Source organism: Malurus melanocephalus, unplaced genomic scaffold (genome assembly GCF_030028575.1).
Source record: "Malurus melanocephalus ecotype Western Australia unplaced genomic scaffold, MMel_1.1 scaffold_654, whole genome shotgun sequence".
Taxonomy (NCBI): Eukaryota; Metazoa; Chordata; class Aves; order Passeriformes; family Maluridae; genus Malurus; species Malurus melanocephalus.
This window is the reverse complement of record NW_026623886.1, coordinates 106,196-128,388: the sequence shown is the minus strand read 5'-3', so window position 1 is coordinate 128,388 and position 22,193 is coordinate 106,196. Positions and strand designations below refer to the sequence as shown.

Below are 22,193 nucleotides of genomic sequence, written 5' to 3'. Positions count from 1 at the left end.
TTTTTTTTTTTTTTTTTTTCTTGTAGGAGTGTAGGTACCTGAGCTGCAGGTATGGGGTACATATTTGGAAAAAAAAAGTCAAAATTGCCTTGTCACATCTCTGTGTATTTATATGCCTCTCTGGCAGAGCCAGCTCTCCACTGCCAGGACCTTGCTTCTCCTCTAAGGAGCTCCCAATCCCAACAGATCCACTCCTAGATAAGGGARGATTGGAAATCCTTTCTGCCTTACAGAAGGAGAGGCAGCAAAAGAAGCAGAAGCATCAGGGATTTTATGATTTTATTATTAACTCAGCTCCCTGCAGCAGAGCCAGGAACTGGCTTCCCAGACCCAGGATACCACCTTCCCTGCCAGATCCTCCTCAACATATGCACTGTGGCAGGGGTTGGCCCTGTGCACATGTTCATCTGGCTCAGCTGAGTTTTTGCAGCGCTCCCAAACCATGGGCATACCCTGCCAGCCCTCGGGAAGCAGTATCCCCTGCCCATTTGGCACGGGGACAGGGGTTTGTCTGCCATGTGGGGACCTGTCCCACCCCTCTGCAGCTCAGCCATCGCTCGCTGCCATTTCTCCTGCGCCGCAGCATCTGCCCTCACCCCATCCCATCAACTCCTGGGCATCCTGGCATGCTTTGCCCATCCTGTCCCCTCCAGAGGAGCCACCTCGGATCAGAGATGCCTTTCATCACCGTAATGCTCCACAATTGCTGCCCTGTGAGAGTGGTGCAGCAATACCCACACTGACAAATGGCAGGCATGGGCAGATGGGAGCAGCCAGGGCCCCTCTGCTTCCTCTGTCCTTGGCCCTGCAAGCAGAGGGACCTGAGCCATAGGCAGGTAGGAAACACTGCACCTGCAGCATCCCTGCTCCCACAAACCCATGCTGCATTCACTAATCCTCCCTGGTCCCAGCCAAATCCACCTTGCTTTATTMGTTTTTGGCATTTTTTCTATTATTGCTCTTTGTTGAGTGCTCTCTCTCCCATCTGGAGCAGAAACTGAACTGCTCAACGTTCAGAAAAGGAGTGCTGGGGGCTTCAGGGCCCTTTGGGGCCCCTGGCCTGCAGGGCTTCCACATTGCTTGGGATTGTATCAGTTTTAGAGCAAAAGCAGAAGGAGAATTACAAAATATTCCAAGCTGGAAGGGACCCAACATGATCATTGATTCCAACTCCTGGCCCTGCACAGACACCCCAACAGTCCCACTCTGGCAGTGCTGTCCAAACGCTCCTGGAGCTGTGGCAGCCTCGGGGCTGTGCCATTCCCTGGGGAGCCTGGGCAGTGCCCAGCACCCTCTGGGGGAAGAACCTTTCCCTGAGATCCAGCCTAAATCTCCCTAATCTGRAGAGGAGCAGAAATCCCTTATTAGGGAGGGTTGTGGGGGTGAGGTGCTGCCCACAGGAGATGAAGGGTGGAGGCAGCAGAGCCACCCTGGTGCCTCTCAAGCACCAGGGCAGAGCCAGGGCTGCCCATGARCCCTCAGCACCTGATGGAATCCTCATGGAAAAGGGAATTTTGCTGTGRCTGCCCCATGCTGGTGGTGCTGCAGCAGGAGCTGGGGGCTGAGGCCATTCATCCTGGCCTCAGTCAGAGCCAGGACCCCTCCGGGGAATGGGACACAATCTGGGATGCTGCGACACAGATCATCATGATGCATGCCTTGTCCTGCCTCCTTCTCCTCTGTCCCAGTGTCTCCCTGTGTCACCCYGAGGATGCTGGCACCTGGCACAGCTTGGGACCTGGCTGCCACCTGGCACAGTCTTCATCAATGGGAAACTCTTGCTGCTGCAGGGGTTTGGCTTGGCCAAGGCCACACAGTGGGAACAGCTCGTGGTCCCCAGGAACCTCACGGGCTGTGAGGGGGACGTGTCGAGTCAGCTGCTTGGGTTATTTGAAACAATTAGYTGGGTTTGCTAACGAGCTGGCTGCAGCTAGGGCTCCACCTGACCACTCAGCCCTGCTCCTGCCGCAACACCGTGCAAACAGGGGAAGTTTCTCCCCTCACTTGGTCCTCTCAAGCATTCCTGGGTGGAGCAAGGATGTGGAGAGGGCACCAGCACAGCACAGGCGAGGTAGGACATCCTTCATTACAACCTGAATGAGCCAGACCACCAACAGCACCAACGCATGTGACARTAGAACACCAAAAGTCAAATCCCTCCATTCAGGTCCATGGCCACGATGTTAATGGYTCCAAATCAGCTCCAGTAGGTCTAGTAGGCCCTACATAAACACATGAGCATCATGTTCTTGCAGCAGTGAGGGTGCCCAGTGCCCAYGCAGCTGCAACAAGCACTGGAGAAAGATCTGAGAGGGACACTTCTTGAGGGACTCAGAATCAAAGACAGAAAAACAGGGATTAGGGATGAATTCTCAGCATCTGGACAGCCATGGCTGACTTCCTGCCCACTCTGATRTTCCAGTCTGGATCCTGCCAGCTCTTGGGGACAGGCGAGGTATTTCCTTATCACAAATTCTTTGGTAAACTATTGTTTTGAAAAGGCTCCATGGACAGGCTGAGCAAGGAGACGGAAGAGGAACCAGACAGGCTTGTCCAGGAGTTAGAGGAGAGGTGCAGTCATGCAATGTTTGGCACAGKCTGGCAACCTTATGAGGTCAAGCTGCCCTTTTATGGCTTGGGGCCAGTGTGGTTCCAGGCCAGCTCAAGGCTAGCGACCAGAAGTCACAGCCCCCAGCATCTCTCAAAAAGCAGGTCTCAAGTCATCCCRTAGCTGAAAAACATCATGTGGGGTCCTGCCCCACAGCCCACCTGGAAGATGTGACTTCCACCAGCATCCCCAGCCCTCCAGAGCAGGGAACCCACAMGCCAAGCGTGTCAATATCCCAGACAACATCCTTATCAGAGACAGGTCTCCAGCACATACAGTCATGTCTGCTTCAGCACCTCCCCGGCATCTCTCCAAACACGGACCATGGAGAAGGTAACWGCAAGCACACCAGGACCCTCTTCCTTCCTGTCATCGTCCTCCACCTCCAGCTGATGCTGAACTCAAAGTACTGTCCCTGTCTGGTGTCCTTGGGGTGGCAGAGGTGATCAGGGTGGTGGAGGCTGGWGCTGACCTGCAGCTGCCAGAGTGAGCTGAAGGATGTTCCAAGGATGGGAATGGAGAGCAAGGAGACCAAGAGAGATTCTCTGACTCATCCGCTCCCGTGGAGACCACCCAGGCCTTGCAGTACCTTACCTTTGCAGGTACCTTGGGTCAGCTGCAGGTACCTCAGGTCCCTTACCTTTGCAGGCCTTGCGATCGGTGATGGCCTTGCTGAGGTCRCGGTAGAAGCCCTCCTTGCAGTAGTGGCAGTGCCTGCCCGCTGTGTTGTGGCGGCAGTTGAGGCAGACGCCGCCGCTCTTGCGCCCCGACAGCTTGAACAGCTCCATGTTGAAGCGGCAGCGCCGCGCGTGCAGGTTGCAGTTGCAGGCTGTGAGGGAAAGGCAGAGGGTGAGGGCTGAAGGTGAAACCCAAGACCCTCTGGGTGGGCTGGAGCTGCCCTGGTGTCTCCCGCTGTGGCGGAGGGCTGTCCTGGGATTGGGATGGACATGGCACAGCCCAGCCCGTCCCAATGTGCCATCCAGATGTGCAGCATCGCCCAACCCACAGGGCTCAGCGCAGAGCAGAAAGGGCACGTGTGGGACTGGCACCACTTGTCTGGAGATAAGCAAGTGTGCGACAGAGGGCTGCAACTGGGGGCTTGGCAGTGCCAGCTGGGCATGTGCAGCCCCATCGCTCCCCCTGCCCTTCCCTGGCAGCTSACTCTAGTGACAAAGCCCACCCGGCCTTCCAGCAGGACCACCCACCTCATGCAGCGTGTGTGACAGCCCCTCCCCTGCAACCGAGCCCCCAAGTCTCCATATTTAGGGCTCTATCTCGTGTGCCTGGCACACCCACACAGAAACCCACAGCCCCAGCATGCTCACATCCCAGTGTATGCACACACCAACAGGCACACAAACATATGAGTGAACGTGTGTACACACAGATGTGAGCCAAAACACCGCCAGAGCTGTACGTGTGCCCACAGGCAGGCACACAAACAGATGTTCACACAAACATCTGCACACACAAATTAGCCCCGGGAAGCAGGCAGCCCTCCTGGCTGATTCCACGTGTGCGAGATAAAAAGGCACTGTGCTGCCCACTGCCGCTTAACACTCTCGCAAAAAGATAATGGGAACAAGATTTCCTTCGGCAAAACGTTGCGCCCTCCTCCCCAGCTCAGGCCCCCTCCCTGCACTGGTAAATTGAGGTTGGGTGAGAGCTTTTCCAGGCATACTGTGAAATTCATTAACGTGTCAGCCCAGATTTTACTGCCCGAGCCTGGCTTGGTGGCTGTGTGAATTTGCCTCCCTGCGGCCAGCAGCGCCAGTGGGAGCTTCACCCCGCACAGATCAAACGCTGCCTTGGCTGCCCCAGCACTTCGGCCACTCACGTGCTGGGGAGAAAGTCACAGCAAACCCCAASTGTAAAAATGAGCTGTTTTTGGAGGCTGGAGTTGAGCGGAAGGTTAGTGCCAGCACACTCAACCCTCRGCTGCCCCCAGAGCTCCCCTGAGTTATGAGATTAGTGAGAAATCACATGGCAGGCATCAAAATAACACCCAGCACGGCCCTAGGTACCTTCAGGGGCTTATGACTTTTGAGCTGTTTTCTTTTTCCCTGGTGCCAGTGGAAAACAGGGATTTTTGAGGCAAATTCWGGGTTGTGGGGTATGGAGGGAGAGCAGCAATACTGCCCGAGGCCCCAGATAGCACAGGATGCTGCTGAACCAGGGATGCTGACATTCAAACAGGTTTTGCCAGGGCTGGAAGAGACACAGTGAAGCATCGTGATACCCCGAGTGTGTGTCTCACACTCGCCAGATAATGGGACAGGGACAAGCCAAGGTGGTTTTTGCTGCTGAACTGAGGCAAAGAACTCACAGAACTGTAGCAAAGGAGCAATTTTTGGGTGCAGAGCGGCCTTTTTATCCCCTTGCAGCACTGAAAGGCATGTTGGGTCATCCCAAAAGGCAGTTTTGTATCCCTCTTGGAATGCCCCTAGCATCCTCCGGGGAAAGAGAGGGGACTGCAGCCCTTAGGGGAGACGATGGGCAGTGAAGGAGAATGGCTGGGTAAATGATTCGGTGCCCTTGGCACAGGGCCCTCTATGCCTGCCATGTAATTGGTGAGAGAGTAACTGAAGGGCTTTTTCCTGGCCTTTTCCTGGCCTTTTCCTGGGCCTTTTCCTGGTCCCCTGTCCTTCAGGCAGTGGTGCTGCCTGCTTTGGGTTGGGTGTCAGCAAACTGCCCAGCGAGGATTTTGGAGTGGTCCCAGACAGCCAACAGGGGGACCTGGCTGGCTGTGGCCACGCTGGAGTGAGTGGCTGTCCCCACTCAGGGACAGGGTCACACCAGCGTGTATGACAATCCCCTCATGCCCTGGCGCAGCCATCCAGAGCTAATCGGGGCAGACAGGTCCCCCTCTTACCCAGCTAAATACTCTCACTGTTCCTCTGTACTGAGGCACTTGTAAGCTCTGTCTGTCTCCCGTTAATCACTAATTAAAGGCTTGAATGTTCCCTGCTGTTTGGGGTATTAATAAGAATTTAATGGCACAGTTTGGGGCTAATTACATGGTAGCTCGCTTCCGCCCTTGTACAGTATGCCCAATTAAACAATCATATGATCAATTAAACAATCACAAGATCTAATAATTTGCAATAATAGACTAATTAAACGTTGACACCTTGCAATGGAACAACCTTTTCTCTCCCTTCTGATGGTGTTTGAACCCCTTCCCAGGCCCTGGCCACCCCAAAAGCTCTCCTCCTCCAGGCTCCTGCAGATGAAGGAGCCTGGAATGACGGCACGAGGGGCTCTGGGACAGAGGCGCTGGCACGGGACAGGCAGCACCATGCACCGAGGTACACGTGGGGCAGGCAGCAGAGCCCGCAGGGCAGCAGCGAGCCTCTCCGCCCCTACAAGTTCCCTGGGAATAATTAGGGAAGGCAGACGGATCAGCGAAACCCTAGACCGGCTGCTGCTGCCAACCCGCAGCGGATTTGAGCTACGCCCCTGCTTTGGCTGGAGSAGAGCCCGGCTGGGACACAGGGCAGGATGGGGCTGCACCTCTCGGTTCCAYGGGAGCTGAGACCACAACAGCCCCTTCCCTCCCACCCACACTGCCTCTCCATCCTGGGGAAGGCATTGGGAAAGAAGGGCTCGGTCTGCAGCTGCCAAGAAGCAGGAGGAGAAGCAGAAGGAGACAGACCTCCCTAAAGAGCTGGGAGGCACAGGGCTGAGGCACTGCAGCCCCATCCCGGGAGGAGCAGGACTCTGGATGGTCAGACAAGTGTGAATCCCCTCTGCCGGGGTGGCTGCCTTCCCCTGCCCTTCCCATCYGCTGGGACACTGCACTGGTGGGGCAGGGCCATGCTGTCTGCTTGCCCATCTCCCAGAGCCACTGCCTTCCCCCTGCTCCCCCCAGGGACAGACCACGGCTGGTGCTGGGGACTCACTGGTTTCCAGCACCGCTACTGGGGAGCAGGTGCAGAGAACCCTGTCAGGGGAACTCCCAAAGGAAGGGGCAAATGTACGAGAAGGGGCAGAGGACACAGGGGAGCTACATGCGATCCTCCAAATCCCAGCATCGCTCCGGGGATTGGTGTTTTCAGGCACGGCATCCCGGGTAGATCATCACGTCCCACCCCCCCGCGCCCCCCCCCTCACCCGAGAAGCCTGCGAGGTCTTCCCAGGAGAGTGCCGCCCCTTCCCTGCTGAGGCCCTGGATCAAAGCGAGCCCCTTGCATTATCCTGGTGCTCTGGGGAGTGCTCCTGCAGCGGCGGCCACAAAGGGAACAAGAGCTCCCGCATCACCAGCGAGTGCATCAATTACTTCCAGTGGCTGCCTCGTGCTAATCTGCTTCCCCTTCCTCGCCGGGCCGAGTGTTTGGGGGCTGGACTGTCGAGGGGCGACCTGGCTGCCCCCGGGTGGGTGAGGGCAGGAACCGGCAGCAGTGGTGGGGAGGAGGTGTGAGTCTGCAGAGATAAAGATGGGGGACAACAGGATTTTGGCAATCTTGCTCCTGCCAGCCACTCTGCTGGGATCATCCTTCACACAGCCTGTCCCAGGTTGAAAGCTGGGGGGATACATGGTTGGGGATACATGTTCCCAGCCCTGGACACACCAGAGGACACACAGAGCATCCCAGCACTGGCAGGAAAGCTCCCTGTGTGACATGCAGCTCCCATGGTGTGTCAGGAGAATTTCCCGTGCCTGGGGACCGATGGTCTCCAACCACMAGGCACGGGGCCATGCCCCCTGTGGCACAGAGCTGGCACTGTGCCCTCTTGCCCAGCCAGTAGCCTGGCAGATCCACTGTCCCTGTCCTTGCTGCGACAGCCCTAAACCTCCCTGCTTGCCAAACTCCCGCTGACTCCCCCAACAGTGCAGCACAGTCATGTCCCCATGAATGCCACAGTCACCCCAGGACAGCAGTGGTAGGATCACACCCTGTGCCAATGCTCAGACCTCAGGCAGCACTGGGCTGTTTCACCTGGGCATTTCCCAGTGGCACAAATGCTGGTGAAACAGCAAATGTTTGTCCTCCAGCTGCATGGATGGGAATCCCAGCATCACACCATGCTGTAGGGTATCCGTGTGCCCCCATGATGGAGCAGACAGAAACTCCCAGGCACTAGACTGAGACAAACCCACATGAACAGTGCTGGGGAGCACAGAGCCAGGAGCTGACATATCCCAATATGACCTGAAGCTGTAGCAGCCCCATGGATCCATTCTGACCTTGTTTCAGGGTGCTGCGATCCACCCTACCCCTGAGCTAAGACTGAGCTGCCAAGCTTCTGCATCCACCCACTCTCCTCCTCTTCCTCCCCASTCCCCAGCCACGCCTGACATCCAGCACCACAAGCCAGCATCGCCGCCCCTCTGACCACAGGACAGAGTCCGAAACCCCGCAGCCCCCAGGCTGAGCAAAGGGAACTTCCCGGGCAGCCTCTCCTTTTAATTGGTGCTAATTGCTGCGTCTGTTCGTGCTGGCTGGGGAGATGTCATTGTTGAAAGGCACAGAGGGGAAGGCTCGGGGAGTTAATCCAGCTTTCAGCCGCTAAGCCCTTCGGAGGCGGGTGATGGAGAAGCTCTTTCAGGTCCCTTCAGAGAGGGCACAAAGACCAAGAGGGGAAAGGGAGAAAGAAGAGGAGCGAATCAACAGGAAAAAACTACTTTCACACGCAGCTCGGGGAAGGGTCTTTGTGTGCGGGGCTGTCGGGATGGGGCGGGGGGAGCGGCGTGAAGGGACGGCGCTGCAGCCCCACCTCCTCTTCCCTCCCTGGTTTATCTTTTCAGCTCCATCTGCCAAAAGGGAGACGCAGCTGGGGGCAGGATGTTCAGAGCAATGGACTCTCACCCCGCCCTGGACAAGATAGACAGAARATCTGCAGATGCTTCTCAAAAACGAGCCTCCTCTGGTTTAACCACTTTTGTGCCGGCGGTCACCTCCACTGCTATCATGCTGCTTTAGTGGAGGATGTGGCCGTGAGGCAGGTGCAGAACTGGGGGGCACATGGGAGGCAGCCAGYGGGGTGAGGTCCTCCTTGTGTCCTGGGGGTTTCCATGGATCCACACACCTGATGGAGGCCTCGCCTGCCTGACCTGCAGCAGCCCTGGGAGGGTGCAAAGTGATTTTTTTCCTGAGCTCCAAAACTCATCTTTCTGAAACAAGTGGAAAAACACATTCCCACAGAGCATGAGAYAGCTTAAAGCATCAGCTCCAAAACTTGCTTTGAATCCACTGCCTTTTGAGCCACTCTTAGAAGAAATCTGCTATAACATGTATGTATTGAGGCAAACAGCTGGGYTCTCAACAAGACATTGATCACAAATACTAACAAGTCCTTCTGACCTCTGGCACATCCACTGAGCCTTTCAGAGGCTGATTAATGGTACAGCATTCCCTTGTCTCCATCCTCCCACCACCCCCTGAGACTCGGGCTCCAGTCCAGGAGGAACGAAAGGCTGTTTCACTCTCTCCCAGACCTTCACAGGGCTCTGACATCCCCCAGCCCCATCCCAAAACAGGACAAAAGGCAAAGATCTCCACCAAAATCTCACAAAGATKCATGAGCAGGACAGCCAAGCAACACCAATTTGATGTTTTGGAAATGTTTCATTTTGGTGACAATATTTGTAACTTATGGAAACCTTTGCAGGGACAGACAAGCTAAAACCTCCACACAGACTGAACATGAAGGATAAAATGTTAAATTGGAATATTTCCTCAACTGCTGCCAGGTTTTTCTGCCTGGTCCCTGTTCCCAAGCACATCTCATAGGGGACTGCTGTAWTTGCCCCTCTGGCCCACAGACAGCTGTTTTGCTGCCCAATGGAAACAATTCCAGCCAGGCATCCCACACCGAGGTTTGCTGACCAGCTGGAAGACACCAGTGATTTTTGGGAGGGTTTTGGTGCTTTGGCTCATGGCTGAAGCACTGCATGAGGAGACACCTGCAGCAGAGACAGGGTAGATGGTTGAGCATTTCCCAACCCTCCAGCAAGGGGGATACTCCCAGCATCTCTGGACAAGCACACTCCACCTCTTTGGCTCAGCATCCATCGCTTCCTCCTTCAATGACCCATTTTAGCATTTCAGCCCCAGAACAAAAAAACATTGAAAAATGCCTTACCCAGACACTCGTTGGCCTCACGGGCGCTGGCCCGCTGCCAGGGTCGGTCGTAGTGGAAGGGCTTGCAGCGGTCGCACTCGGGTCCCTCTGTGTTGTGCTTGCAGTCRCACACCAGCTTCTGCTCCTTGTCCTTGACGCAGCGCGCCGCGTGCCCGTTGCACTTGCAGCGCCCGCCRACCTGCAGCTCTCCCACYGCGTAGTAGTAGGGCGTGGAGCTGGTGCCCCCCTCCTCCTCGCCCAYGTCCCGGCTGCTCAGGTCGCGGAAGAGATGCGGGCGGCTGAAGACCACGCGAATGTCGGTGGCTGTCACCCAGTCCTGGAGCACGGGGCTGCTGTCRAAGTCCTGGGCTGAGGGTCGCCCATCGAGGGTGCTGAAGGCGATGAGCCCTCCAGTGAGTGGGTAGAGGTCTGTGAGGCCGTCGGTGCACAGGGCCTCCTGCTCGTTCTGCTTGGTGACAGTGGCTTTGCTGGGCTTGCCATAGATTTTACGGCATTGGGAGGAGTAGTACTGGTATGGCACCCAGGTCTTGCCGTAGTCCATGGACTTGAGGATGGCGGTGGACTCAGGCCGGGGTGAGCAGAACTGGAGGCTGACGTAGACCACCTCAAACTTCTTGCCAAGGGAAAGGGTGAGGGTGACGTTCTGGGGTGAATGGTGGAGGGTTTCTGAGCGCCAGCAGGTCATGTTGGAGGCAGTGTTGAGGTCGGTCAGGTAGGCAGGCGGGTGGGCTCGGCGGGGATCCGAGGCGTTGCAGTGCCGCGTCGGGGGCTTCCCACATGTGCTGGAGGCRTGGACCTCCTTCCCAAAGGCAGCATTGACAAATTCAGGGATGCAGCGCCGAGGAGCACCGCTCTCATCGTAGCAAGGGTCTGGGGCAGTCTGCTGGGCCATGAAGGGGTTCACTGTCTGGGACAGGCCAAGCATGGCAGTGGTGAGGACAAGGCGCAGGAGCTGCAGGATCTCCATCCTCCTGGGGATAGGGAAGTGGCTCCTCCCTGGAGGAAAAATGACGGGAGTGAATGGTATTGGCAGTGTCATGGGCACAGCACTAACCATGCTGGGAGGCTGAGAAGGGCTGGGAAACTCCCTCATGTCTGATCCATCCCCTGTACCCACCTTCCTACTCCATATCCACTGGTGCAGTATCCTGGGAGCGGGGCAGGGAGGCAATTACTTTGCGTTGCCTCATCCACACCAATCCCTCACTGCTCATCAGCAGGACTGAAATACTACAGAAATGGGAAAAGGGTCTGAGTTTTTCCATGGAGGAGGTTGAAATCTGGGTACATCCCTCCCCTGGTCTCTTACAAACTGTCCTGGGGTGACAGAAATGTTCCTGCCTGCCAGCAGCCCTGGCAGTCACAGACAGTTCAGAGACCCTGTCACTGCATGGCTGACAAAGGCTGGTGGTGGGGAACAGTTGGGGGAGACCTTTCAGCTGCAACAGAAGCTGCAAACCCCAAATTATCTGCCTCCAGCACGAAACAGCTCCTGACAGAGCAGGAGAAATGGACAGCAGTAAAAAAACCTTGAAAGCACATTGTGCAAGAGGCAGGAGCTTGTTGGGGTAAGTCCTGGTGCTCACAGGCACAATGGCTTCTCCAAGCCAGGGGCTGGATCCCCTCCAAATTCCTCTGCCACACTACCCAGTATCCTGATTTTGCTCAGTCCTGTTATKTGGTGGTGGGGGGATGGGAYCGGGAARCCACAAAGATGGCTCYTSTGACAAAGTTCTAGAAGCTTTCTCCTTTTTCTCCAGCAAAAGGGGCCTTGCCYCCCGTGTTTTAGAACCAATCCATTGTGGCTCTGAGGTTGATGGACAGGCTGCTGGTCAGGCCTGGGCCAATTGCACATGCTAGTTACACCTCTGTGATGATGCATGGTCTTGTACTTAAGAAGAATTCAAAACAAGACAGTTGGCAGCTGCGATTTAGTTTTCAGGTTGTTAGTATCATGCACTGAGGGAGAACAGAGGAGGAGGGTAAGGAGATATAAGGAAAAAAAATGGAGACCCAAGATCATAGCAAGGAGAAGACAGGTGCTGTTGCTTTTTTTTTTGCTGTGGAGCTCAACATGGAGAAAACAAGCTGTTCTTGAAAGGACTGTTTTTTTTTTTTTCAATGGGAGACCTGTACAGAAAATAGAGGCCCTGCATTCAAGACAAGAAACGTGGCCTTTGAGGACTGGATTGATCATAAGTCAAAAAAGGGAAGAGGCTKGGCCCCCCTCACATCTGAAGTGAGTTGACGCTTAGAAGAAATTGTGTTCTGCAGGGGAAGAGGTGGCTCTCCCACCGCCCTCCCCCCACCGCGTCTGAAGCAAGTGAATGCTTAGAAGAAGCTGTTTTCTGCCAGGAGATTTGTGATAGTGGCCTTATGCCGCCGAAACAACGCAGTCAGCCTTGGAGGACTGTTTTCCTTTCTCCCATGAGGTAAAGAAAAAGAATCCCATGCCATCAACAGTTTCTTGGGAAAAGAACTTCCACAGCTTGGAGCTGTAAGGACTCTTCTCCTATGATGCTGGATGATAACTGTAACGAGTAGTTTGATCTATGTTAAACTTTCATCCCTGCCCACCTTGCACACGGGAAGGCATGGAGGGGTGAGGAGGGACAACCTGGGAGAGACAGGTTCCCAGAAAGAATAACAGGTGTCTTAAAATGTCTGGTTTTAGTTCTTCTCCTTGTAAGTTTTTCCCTATCTCTGTTCTCCTTCCCAGTGCAGTAGTATTCTTAGTAGTTTTTAGTAATAAATCTATTTTGCAACTTAAGTTATTCAGCCTGTCTGACCATTTTCTGGAGCATATACGTATCTTTGTCTCAATTATGTTATCTTATCTAAAAGCCATAAATTTTAGTGTTAATTGGACTTTTGCTCTCCCTTCTGCCTCATCGGGGGTGGGGGGGGAAACGTCATGGGTGCTTTTTTTGGCTTTCGGTCAAGTTCAAACCASTACATTTTTGGTGCATTGGCTGGGAAAAAAACGGATTTAAACCCACAACACCCAGTAGCAAAGGAAGTTATTCTGGCCTCACCCCCAAGAAACCCAGATCTGGGACTGGTGTGTTTGTTGATGGGGAAAAAGGCCAGGACCAAATACAGGGCCTGGCTGGGCTCCTCTCCCAGCAGCTGCAGCACAGGTCCAGGGTGATGAGTGGCTCCCAGGGGATATGGCCCAGCTCCTGCCTTACTGGCTTGAAGAGTGGTAGAGGTYTGGAGATCACATTCCCTCCTGCTGGCTCTGACTGCATCAAGGACACACCCCACGAAGCAGATGGGCCATGTCCCATTCCTACCAGAGCAGACCCCTGAGCCTCTTGGCCGGCATCAGCCCTGCCATCCCACAGGCTGTGCTGAGCCAAAGCCACATTGTCCAGCCTCAACCAGCCCAATGACCAGGCAGGAGGAGGGAATCCCCTGACCACCCCCTTTCCCTCTAGTAATTCCTTACAGGATGACTTGGGGTTTGTGTTTCTCTCTGACGAATGAAGCCCTGCATGACCTAGCCCAGTATCCCCAGCTCCAGCCCCAGTGCCACTCCTTCCTGTCCCACTGCCCACTCTGGCCAGAGAAGGCTCCAAGGAACAGCCCATTTCAATGATCTGGGACCTTTTTTTGGTTTGTTATTCCATTTTGCAAAGAAAAAGGAGCCATGACTGTGGAAGAAAGCTGCCTCTTCAGGCTGCCAAACCACTAATRAGGGGAAGCTCCTCCCTGCCCAGCCATAGTCAGCCCAGCAGCCACAGCRTTTGCCTGCCAAGGGAGCAACAGGGACAGGGGTCTCAGCCCATCCTAGGACATCTCCCCCAGGGCAAAACCTGCCCCTGCCACTTCTGTGCTGTTTCCTCATTGCTTAATCCTCTGATGACGGAAAAAGAGATGTTCACCTGTGAAAAACTGGCAGCTTCCTTGGTGGTCCCTSCATCGCCCAGGCAGCACATTTCCAGCTTTACCAGAGTGCTGCAGAGCCTTTTGGGGACATGTCAGCCCATGGCTTGGTGATTTGGCTGCCAGCAACACAAAGGACACTCTCCCTGGAGTGCCCAGAGTACTGAGAACCCACTACCTTGAGGAGTGTGGCTACAGGATTGGGGACTGCAGTCATGCAGCAGTCATTGTAGCAGAGGAGGTGCTGTGCTGTGAGCACCAGGCAGTGAAGAGCAACCCCAGCTGCAGGCAGCCCACTGGGCCCCACTGAGACTCCCARCCCCATTGCAAGCAGCTTCCTCCTGGGCAGGAGATGAAGCCAGGGCAGCTGCCAGCTCCCTGCATCTCCATGTTTGAGTGAAGGCTGGTTAATCTTCCACACAATGCTGATGGGAGGCTCCCCAGCCCSTGCCTGGTGCTGAGCGGTGCACAGCAAGCATGAGCCCCTGCCAGCCCACTGGCAGAGCTCTGCTCCTGTGTTCTCAYCCAGCAAATGGGCTGCAAGGTGCTGATGGAACCCCCTCATTGCCCAGCAAGACCTGGCTTGCAGAGGCCAGCACAGCACCTTTGGCCCTGTGGGGCAAGCAGCCCTGTGCCCCACATCATCCCCCTTCCACTGCACACCCCAGAGAGAGCACCCAGCCAGGGGCTGCAGCCATCACCTCCCATCCCCTCACCCACAGTGCAGCACCAGCACCGAGACAGCCCTGAGGGAAAACCTCTGCRCCAGGAGGAGAGAGGAGGGGGGGTCCTCAACAGCTGCATCCATCCACCCCAGGGAGAATCAGGATGGATGGAGCAAGGCACCTACTAAACCCTGCCAAGGAAAAGTCTCCTCCACCCTCTCTCTCCTACRTGGCAACAAGGTGACGCGAGTAGGGACATGCTTAAGAATGCCACCTGCAAAGGCCTTTCAACTTCCTGTCTGGTAAAACAGAAAGGTGTGGGGAAACCCCTGGCAGGGAAAGTGACAGCAGCAGCATCTCTGGTGGCCAGGGGAGAGCCCAGAGGTGAAGCTGTTATGAGTACTGGGGCAGCAGGTCTAGGTTTGCCACTGGTTTTGGCATGCTTGGGGGCATGAGCATCTCCTGCTCATCCTCCCTGCCCTAATGGGAAGCTCTGTCCCTCCTACCAGTCTTACCAAGGCACAGGTTTCTGAGATTCGGGGCCAACATTTTGGTGGCTCTGCCACTGGGGAGCAGCCATCGGGRAGCCAAGGCTTGCCCAGCAGCACATCAGCACTGCGGAGGCAGGGCATGAATGGAAATCATTATCATCCACAGGACCACACACAGGCACACACGCTCCGTGCTCCGCTCACCCCATTATCCCACTGAAAGAGAGCTGGGGCCGGTAGCCTCCGTGGGCCTCACCTCCGTATTGGAGAGGAGGGCAAGCTGCAATCTGCTCCCTTTTATGCATATTCAGCATGACACCAGGACTGCCAGTAAGCTGCCGGAGAGGCCTGGGAGTGGGTATTTCGGTCCCCAGCCCCCAGCTGTGCCCCCATCCCCCCTTTCCACTTCCCATCTTTGCTGCCCCTGGTTCAGATCAAATGGAGGCACTGCTGATTAAGCAGAGAGAATTGGGATGACCCCTCGATGCCAAATCCAGCCCAGCATGGTCCTGGATCTGGCAAGAGGAAGGACATGAACAATGGGGTGGATTTCCTGGGGACAGCACCCCAAAGATGTCACCAGCGAGGCTCTTGGTGGCTCCCAGCTCCCTGTTACCAGCAGCACCCGTGGCCCCGGGGCATGCGGTGGCGGRGGCTCACCCTTCCCGAGGAAGCAGCCGTCCTGCCAGCTCCACCCCAGAGTGACTGCATTTTTGAGGTGGGCGATTTCCTCACTCCTCCACTCTGGGAATGCTAACAGCTGTGCGGCTTGGAAGGAAGTCATGATGCCGGAGCGCTTCAGAAGTGCTTTAAAAAAAATTAGCTTCCACATCCAACACCTCCACACCCCTTCTCTCTACAACCACATGCTTTACAGGGCGACCAGCCGTGTTCCCCTGCCTCATGGGACACTTGTCAGGGCAATACTCCAGCCCATCATGGGTTTCTTTTCCACTGTCTTTCCAGGAGGCAGTGCCACTAGGGGTGATGCTAGATGCTCATGTTTGCCTGGAGCTCCAAGTTTCCYGATGCTGAGCCATGGGGTAGGCGCTTGGCCCCCAAAATAGAACAGATGAGGCAAGTGCAGCAGGTGAGGCAGGGCAAGGAGAGCAAACTCCCCACAACACAGATCCTSGTGCCTACAGCAGGCCCAGGATCTCCATCTGGCAGACCAGGGACGCAGCAACTTAGCTGAAGTAATTACAGAATTAGGTGGAACAACACAAGGCAGGGAGGGAAGGGGGTTATTAACCAGATTTGATCCCAGGACCTTTGCAGCACAGGAGCAGCCTTCTCTAATTAAAAGTGGAGGGGAAGACATGAGTAATGCTCTGCTGTTGGAAAAACGTGGGCTTAGAGGGCAGGTGATGGCTAAAGCTGAGCAGCCAGCACTGCCCTGGAAGGAGATGGGAAAACCCCAAGGAATGACACAGGAATGGTGCTTCCCTCCTGCCAAGGACCTGTGCTRCTCCCCCAAGTGCCCCTGTACCAGTGCTGCTGCCATGGTGCAGCCAACTGGGCTCCTCCTCCAGGCCGGGCCAGCACGGTGCACRGGGGACTTGCATCACTCGAGGATGGCCTTACTTGGAGCTGGTTGAGATGGGAGTGACTGGTCCCCATGAGGTGCTGCACCGTCCTGTGCACAGGGACGAGGTCCTTGGTGCTAGTGTGGGTCAGGGATGGAGCCACTCACCCATGTAGGGCACAAACATGCACAGCAAAAGCCATGGAACRGGAGGCAGAGATTCCTGGGTAAGGACCAAAGGACCTAAATACTTGAGGGGGTCCAACAACTGAGGCTCTTGGGTAAGGCTGATTCAGTAGGACTGCTCRTCCCAGAACTGTGTCATCCCCAGTAAAGCCTACCACCATCTCAGATGCCCTCTGAGAAGGAATCCACTGGGRGGATCGGCCAGGACCCAAAGCAGAAGAGGAATGATGTGCTCAGGGAAGCTGAAACCAGGCACAAATGACCAGAGCATGTTCCTTAACTGGGATGTATTTGCTACTACAACCTACACATTTCCACCTTATTCCAGGCCCTTTGTACGAAGGCATCTGCACTTCTTTGCCACACATGMTGTGGGACCGACCTCCTGCCGCTCTGCCCCAGCACATGAACAAGATCCATCCTGCGGGGCTGCCGCCGTCCCTGGATACCCAGGTCCCTCACCCACCATGCCAAAGGCAGCTAAGGGAAGCTTAATTCCTCCACCTAACAAAGAGAATCTAGCCCAAAYTGTGTCCCGGCCATGGATAAATCATTCTATGTATTTCTGGAATATAAAAACACAACCAAGAAGTATTTAAAGTGAAAGGAAAAACTCCATGGAGCCAAGGTACTGGTCKAGCTCAGCTTTCCAGAGGGAGGGCTAATGTGCTGGGAGAAGATGGAGTGATGCAGTGTGGCTGGGTGTGCTAATCGCCTTCCCAGCCGCTAATGGAGCAAACAGTGCCCACTTAAGACATAGTTAATGGCACTGAGGAGATGCCTCACTTTCCGTTACAAGCTCCCTCCTCTCTTCTGATATTTAAGTATCAGAAGCTTCTGAGCGCTGATGGCCCAACATGTGCAGGGCTGGCCACTCGGCGCAGCCCCTCAGGCTCTCAGCCCCTGAGCAGCTCAGGGGAGCAATCACACAGCAGCATCTTCCTGCAGCAGGCACTGCAGATGATGATATTGCAATGCACTCTTGGCAGGTCAGAGCCAGAATTACGCAAGCCACACGATACCCCGGCGGTGCCAGAAGACGCGTACAAATTACACTGCATGCAGGAAAGGATGGGCCAGATTCTGACCTCAGTCCTTTGGCACCAGCCCAAAGTAAGTCCATTCACATTGGGCCAAACCAAGATGTAAGCAACTCCATTCAAATTTACACTGGCATACCTGTGGTCAGGATCTGGCCTGGCTTGAATTAGTTGCAGCCTGATGTTACAAAAGGCAGAAATGGAGCCCAGATTTCCAAGGTTATCAAAAACAACCAAAAAATAAAAGAAAAACGAAATTCACCATTTAAAGAATGGTCCCCAGGCTATTCAGCCATGTGCATGGAGCTGTCAAATGTGGGATGCTCAGACACATCCCTGCTCACCAGTTTGAGTAACTCATAAGCCATGCTGATCACAGGAAGGAGAGACCAATACCCATCACGGGTGTTCTGCTGAGTCCCCCATGTCCACTCTGCTCACCACTGGCCCTGGGTAGAGGTGATCCCACCCCAGGAGAGGAGACTTCAGCATAGTACCCCAYATGATACAGACCTGAACCCATTTCACCCAATGCTCTTGCATTCCCCAGCTAGTGCAAGCTGGAGATCTTCTAAAGTTCCCAATGCAACAACAACTCAAGGAGGCATTTGGAGYCGTTGACCTTGCAGGACAAGCAAGCACTGCCTGGATGCACTAGAACGCAATGGTCCTTGTAGGTCCCTTCCAACTCGGGGTGCTCTATGATTTTTTCTACCCCATTTATTAACCTCTACTACATCTTAACCAATTAGACATTTTACCCAACTCTAACCGCACCCCAGTCTCCTGAACCCGTTTACACATTCCTACCATAGTGCTTGGCTTTGTTGAATGCTCCTGGCAGCATCCCTCAGGGTACAGAGGGTTTTCCTCCTGCTACAYCCAGTGGATGCAAGGAACTCACAGTTCCAGCCCAGAAGTCTTCATTGCTTCCACTTCTTTCTACTCCATATGAGAATAAAGTGATCTGGTTTCCATAACATCCCTCACTGCATTTTCACAACATGCCGGGCACAGATGTTGAAAATAGTTTGGATGAATATTTAAAATGGTATTCAGAGATGACAACATTTGGCCAGCTTTGAAAGATCTCTCACACTGGGCAGAGGATGGCTCACAACAACAGGCCGGAAACACGCTGCACTTTGACATCTCTTTTTTTTTTTACCCCTCTCTGGCTATTGGTACAATATTTCATGCCCCTGGTGTCCCACAGTCTGTTATTGCTTGAGTGCCAGCCAAGCCTGCAGCATTAGGAAGAAGCTGTCACGTATATTTTGAAACATCACGGGGCAAAGCGGAATATGGAAAATCTGTCGCGTTTCCATACCGAGCCCAAGTGTCCTGCGCAGGCTCAGGGAGGGGCTCAAAGGGGCACAAAATAATCGCTTCCTTATGGAGCAGGGCCTGACTAACCAGGGTGGGGGAACAGGAGCGAGAGGTGCTGCTTCAACATCCTCGATATGGTGAGCTGCTTCCCTGCTGAAGAATCTCAGCACATGCCCTAAGTTGTGCACTGATATTCACCTCCTTTTCCAGGCCTAGGGAAAGCCCCTCTTGGAGCCAAGCATCTGCCAGCAGCCAGACAAGGTGGACCTCCATTCCGTCCCACCCAGACTGAAGAGCTCATTGTTCTGGTGTTCAGGGAGCAGCAGAAATGCTTCTCAGCCTCGATGCCTAGCAGCTTGCATTTCTGGYGAACACCTTGTGCTCAGCTGCATCCCTAGGCCAGGCTTCTCTCTTCCACAGCCTGCAGACACATATCAGCTCCCTCCCAACCTGGCATCACACCTGTCTTCTTCTCTGCAGGGACCTACCCTCCTTCCACACAGGTGGAAGGGGTGTTGGGTCTTGCAGCCCACCCTGCTCTTGGATTGCTGGATCTCCGGTCCCCTCATCAGCCCGCTCCAAACAGGTGGCAGAGCAGCACAGCAGCTCCCTCTGTTTTGTAAATGAGATATTGCAGAAAAAGAGAAAAAAAGTTGCCCTCCATCCATCCAAATATCTCGGAGGRTATTTCCAGCACACGGCTGAAGCCACATCCCTCTCCACCACTTAAAGRGAGCTCTAGCCACTCCTGGCTCTGAGAGACAGAACAGCAAACTTGTCTGGGGAAGAGGGACCTGTGGCATTTTCCAGCCATACAGGGTGTCCACATCCAGGTCTATGCTCGGCATTGTCTCAGCCTGGCTCTCCGGGTCAAACACAAATGACACAGATGGAGGTGGGGATGCTCAGCCTGACTTACACCCCATGCATTCATGGGATGAGCTCCCTGAGAAACGATCCATGCCCCAGTGCTGCCCAGATGAGCATCAAGCCCGCAGGACCCTGTTCTGCCAGAGGAGCTTGTGCTCCTGCGTACGGGGCCTTCCTCATCCACCCTGCCTGGCGATGCAGCAGACTGCTAAGCACACGTCCCCCATCGCACCAGTTAGTCCTCATCCCAAGAAAGGTATTTCCACCCACCCACTCACCAGTGGGCCACGGAAGCTGTGGGAGGGATGGCATTTAGAGGAAATGAGACTTCAGCAGCTCCAAGAGAGGAAAGCAAAAGCAAACCCACCACATACAGCCCAGCTTCCCKTCTTCCCATGTGGCTGCCCGCTCGGACATTCACTGGCCAGAGCTTTCATCACAGCTGTGGCTCAGGGCCAGCTACTGGAGTGCTGAGGGTCTCACCCGGCCYGGCCCTGGAACCGCAATGGAGCAGAGCACATGCCATGGGAGCCATTTCCAAAGGTAACTGACTCTCTGAGCCACCCGTCAGGGCAGCCATGCTGGGAAGGGACCAGSGATGGAGACAAGCCTGGGATGGTGGCAAGGGCGATGCCACCCACCCAGGTGGCTTTGTGCCGGTGGAGCCCTCCCAGGCGGAGAAGGGCCTGCGGTGGGCGCGGCGTGCAGGGGACCACGTGCATGCCCCGTGCCCGCTCAGCCCGGGCTGGCAGCGCAGTCTCGGCCTGGCACAGCTCTGCTTCTGCCCGCACCGCACTCGCACCCAGCGCAGCTGCGGCTCCGCCGGCCTGTGACCCTGCGAGGCTCCATGCAGTGCCGAGAACCCCCGAGCCGGCTCTGCGGGGCGGCGGCAGCGAGCCGGGCCGGGCCGAGCCGGGCCAGAGCGCAGAGCTGCGGCGGCCGGAGCTGCCCAGGGACGGGAGCGGGGCTCGGCGGCGGGCGGGCGGCCCCGCCGCGGGGAGGTCCCGTTCTCGGCGGTGAAAGGATGGAAAGGGAAATAAAGGGAGGGTGAGTGCGGGGGGAGCGGGAGGAATAAAAGGCAACGAGGGAGGGAGCGGTGGGGAGGAGAGCGGGAGCCCGGAGCGCCGGGAAGTTGGGAGCGCAGCTTACCGCGGCCGGGCAGGTAGCGGGGCCGGTCTAGGCGACAGGTCCGGGAGCGGCGGCAGGGCGGACGGCGGGCAGGGGTAGCTCCTTCCCAGTGCTGGCCSCAGCACGAAGAAAGGAAAAAAAGTGAAGAAAAGGGTGGGGGGAGGGGGGGGGAAGCAATGATAACAAATTTCTAGAGAATTGTGCGTGAGTGGCAAAATAAGGCGAAATAGTGGAAAGCGGGAGCGCTACTCCCGGCGATGCGGGCGGGTCCCAGCGCCGTGCCCGCAGCCGGCCGCGCTCCCGCCCGTTCCACCGTACCGCCCGCGGCTGCTTCGGCTGCAGGAGGGGGGGAGGCGGCAGAGGAAGGCGAAAAGGAGAGGAAAGGGAAAAGAAAAAACACCCCTTTAAAAAAAAAAAAACGAAAAGAAAAGAAAAAATTGCAGAAACTGAGCCCCGACCGCCGCCTGGACGCGGAGTAAAAAGGATCCAATAAATCCCGGGTTGAAAAGAAGGGAAAAGTCACCTCCCCGAGGAAATCAGAAGCAGATTTCGAGCCATTTAATCACATGCAGGGAGGTGTGTGCGTGTGCGCCGCCCGCCACCGCTGCCAGCCCTGCCTCCGCCCTCCGCCCCGCCGGCAGCCCAGCGGGCAGGGCCGGAGCCGGGCGGGAAGCGGGGCCGCCCCACGGGCGGGCAGCCCTCCCCGCGGGGTCCGGGGGCCGCCCCGCAGGCGGGCAGCCCTCCCGCCGGTTATCGCCGCGGGGGTCCTGGTGGCCGCTGTCCCACCTGCCGCCCGAGCAGCCCCGCCGCATCCCGGGAGTTCGCGCAGCCCACCGCGGGTCCATCTCCGCCGAGTGCGGGTGGCTGCGGGCCGTAGCCCCACCACGCCGAAGGCTCAGTGGTGCCGCAGTCAAGGCAGCTGGTTATTCTCCCTATGCTTCCCAAAGCAAATGAGRCATTTACTAGCCAGGAGCAGCTCCTCTTATCCAGGGGGCTGGAATCGCCGCTGCATCCCGTGGTGCAGGGACTTTTCACGCGCTGCTGCACCAGAGTCGCCCTCGGTCTCTATTTTTGGGCAGGAAGGGAGAGAAGCGGGGCACTTCTGTACCCAGCACAGCTGCCTCCGGACTTCCCCAGGGGGTCTGCTTCACTATCCCTAGGCCACCTGGGACTGGGTCATGAAAAACGTGAAACTAATTTAATCAGTTTGTGCAAGGCGGTGGAGGAGAACAGGAAACCCGGACCTGGATTCCCTCCCTCACTGGGGCTGTGTTCACAGCCCTGCAGTCCCCACATCTGCCAGTTTGGCCTGGGGACCATCCTGTTGTAGTTACCCTTGCAMTGGATGTGAGGACTGAAGCCAGCACTGGAGGTGGG

General features: G+C 55.8%; 1 protein-coding gene across 2 annotated transcripts in view; it reads right to left on the bottom strand.

Annotated features, from left to right (window-relative positions):
* The window catches only part of NTN3 (netrin 3), a 35,251-nt gene extending 13,798 nt beyond the window's left edge, over positions 1-21,453 (bottom strand). Inside the window, exons 1-4 of one of the 2 annotated variants that reach the window (XM_057383711.1) lie at positions 21,340-21,453; positions 20,838-20,928; positions 9,695-10,690; positions 3,249-3,437 (exon numbers count right to left, since the gene is read on the bottom strand). In XM_057383711.1, coding sequence (XP_057239694.1) covers positions 3,249-3,437; positions 9,695-10,661 — 1,156 coding nt within the window. In that variant the 5' untranslated portion in view covers positions 10,662-10,690; positions 20,838-20,928; positions 21,340-21,453. Of the gene's footprint in view, positions 1-3,248; positions 3,438-9,694; positions 10,691-20,837; positions 20,997-21,339 lie in introns of those variants that run through there. The other variant, XM_057383712.1, reaches the window with a different exon arrangement.
* Between the last annotated feature and the right edge of the window lie 740 nt (positions 21,454-22,193).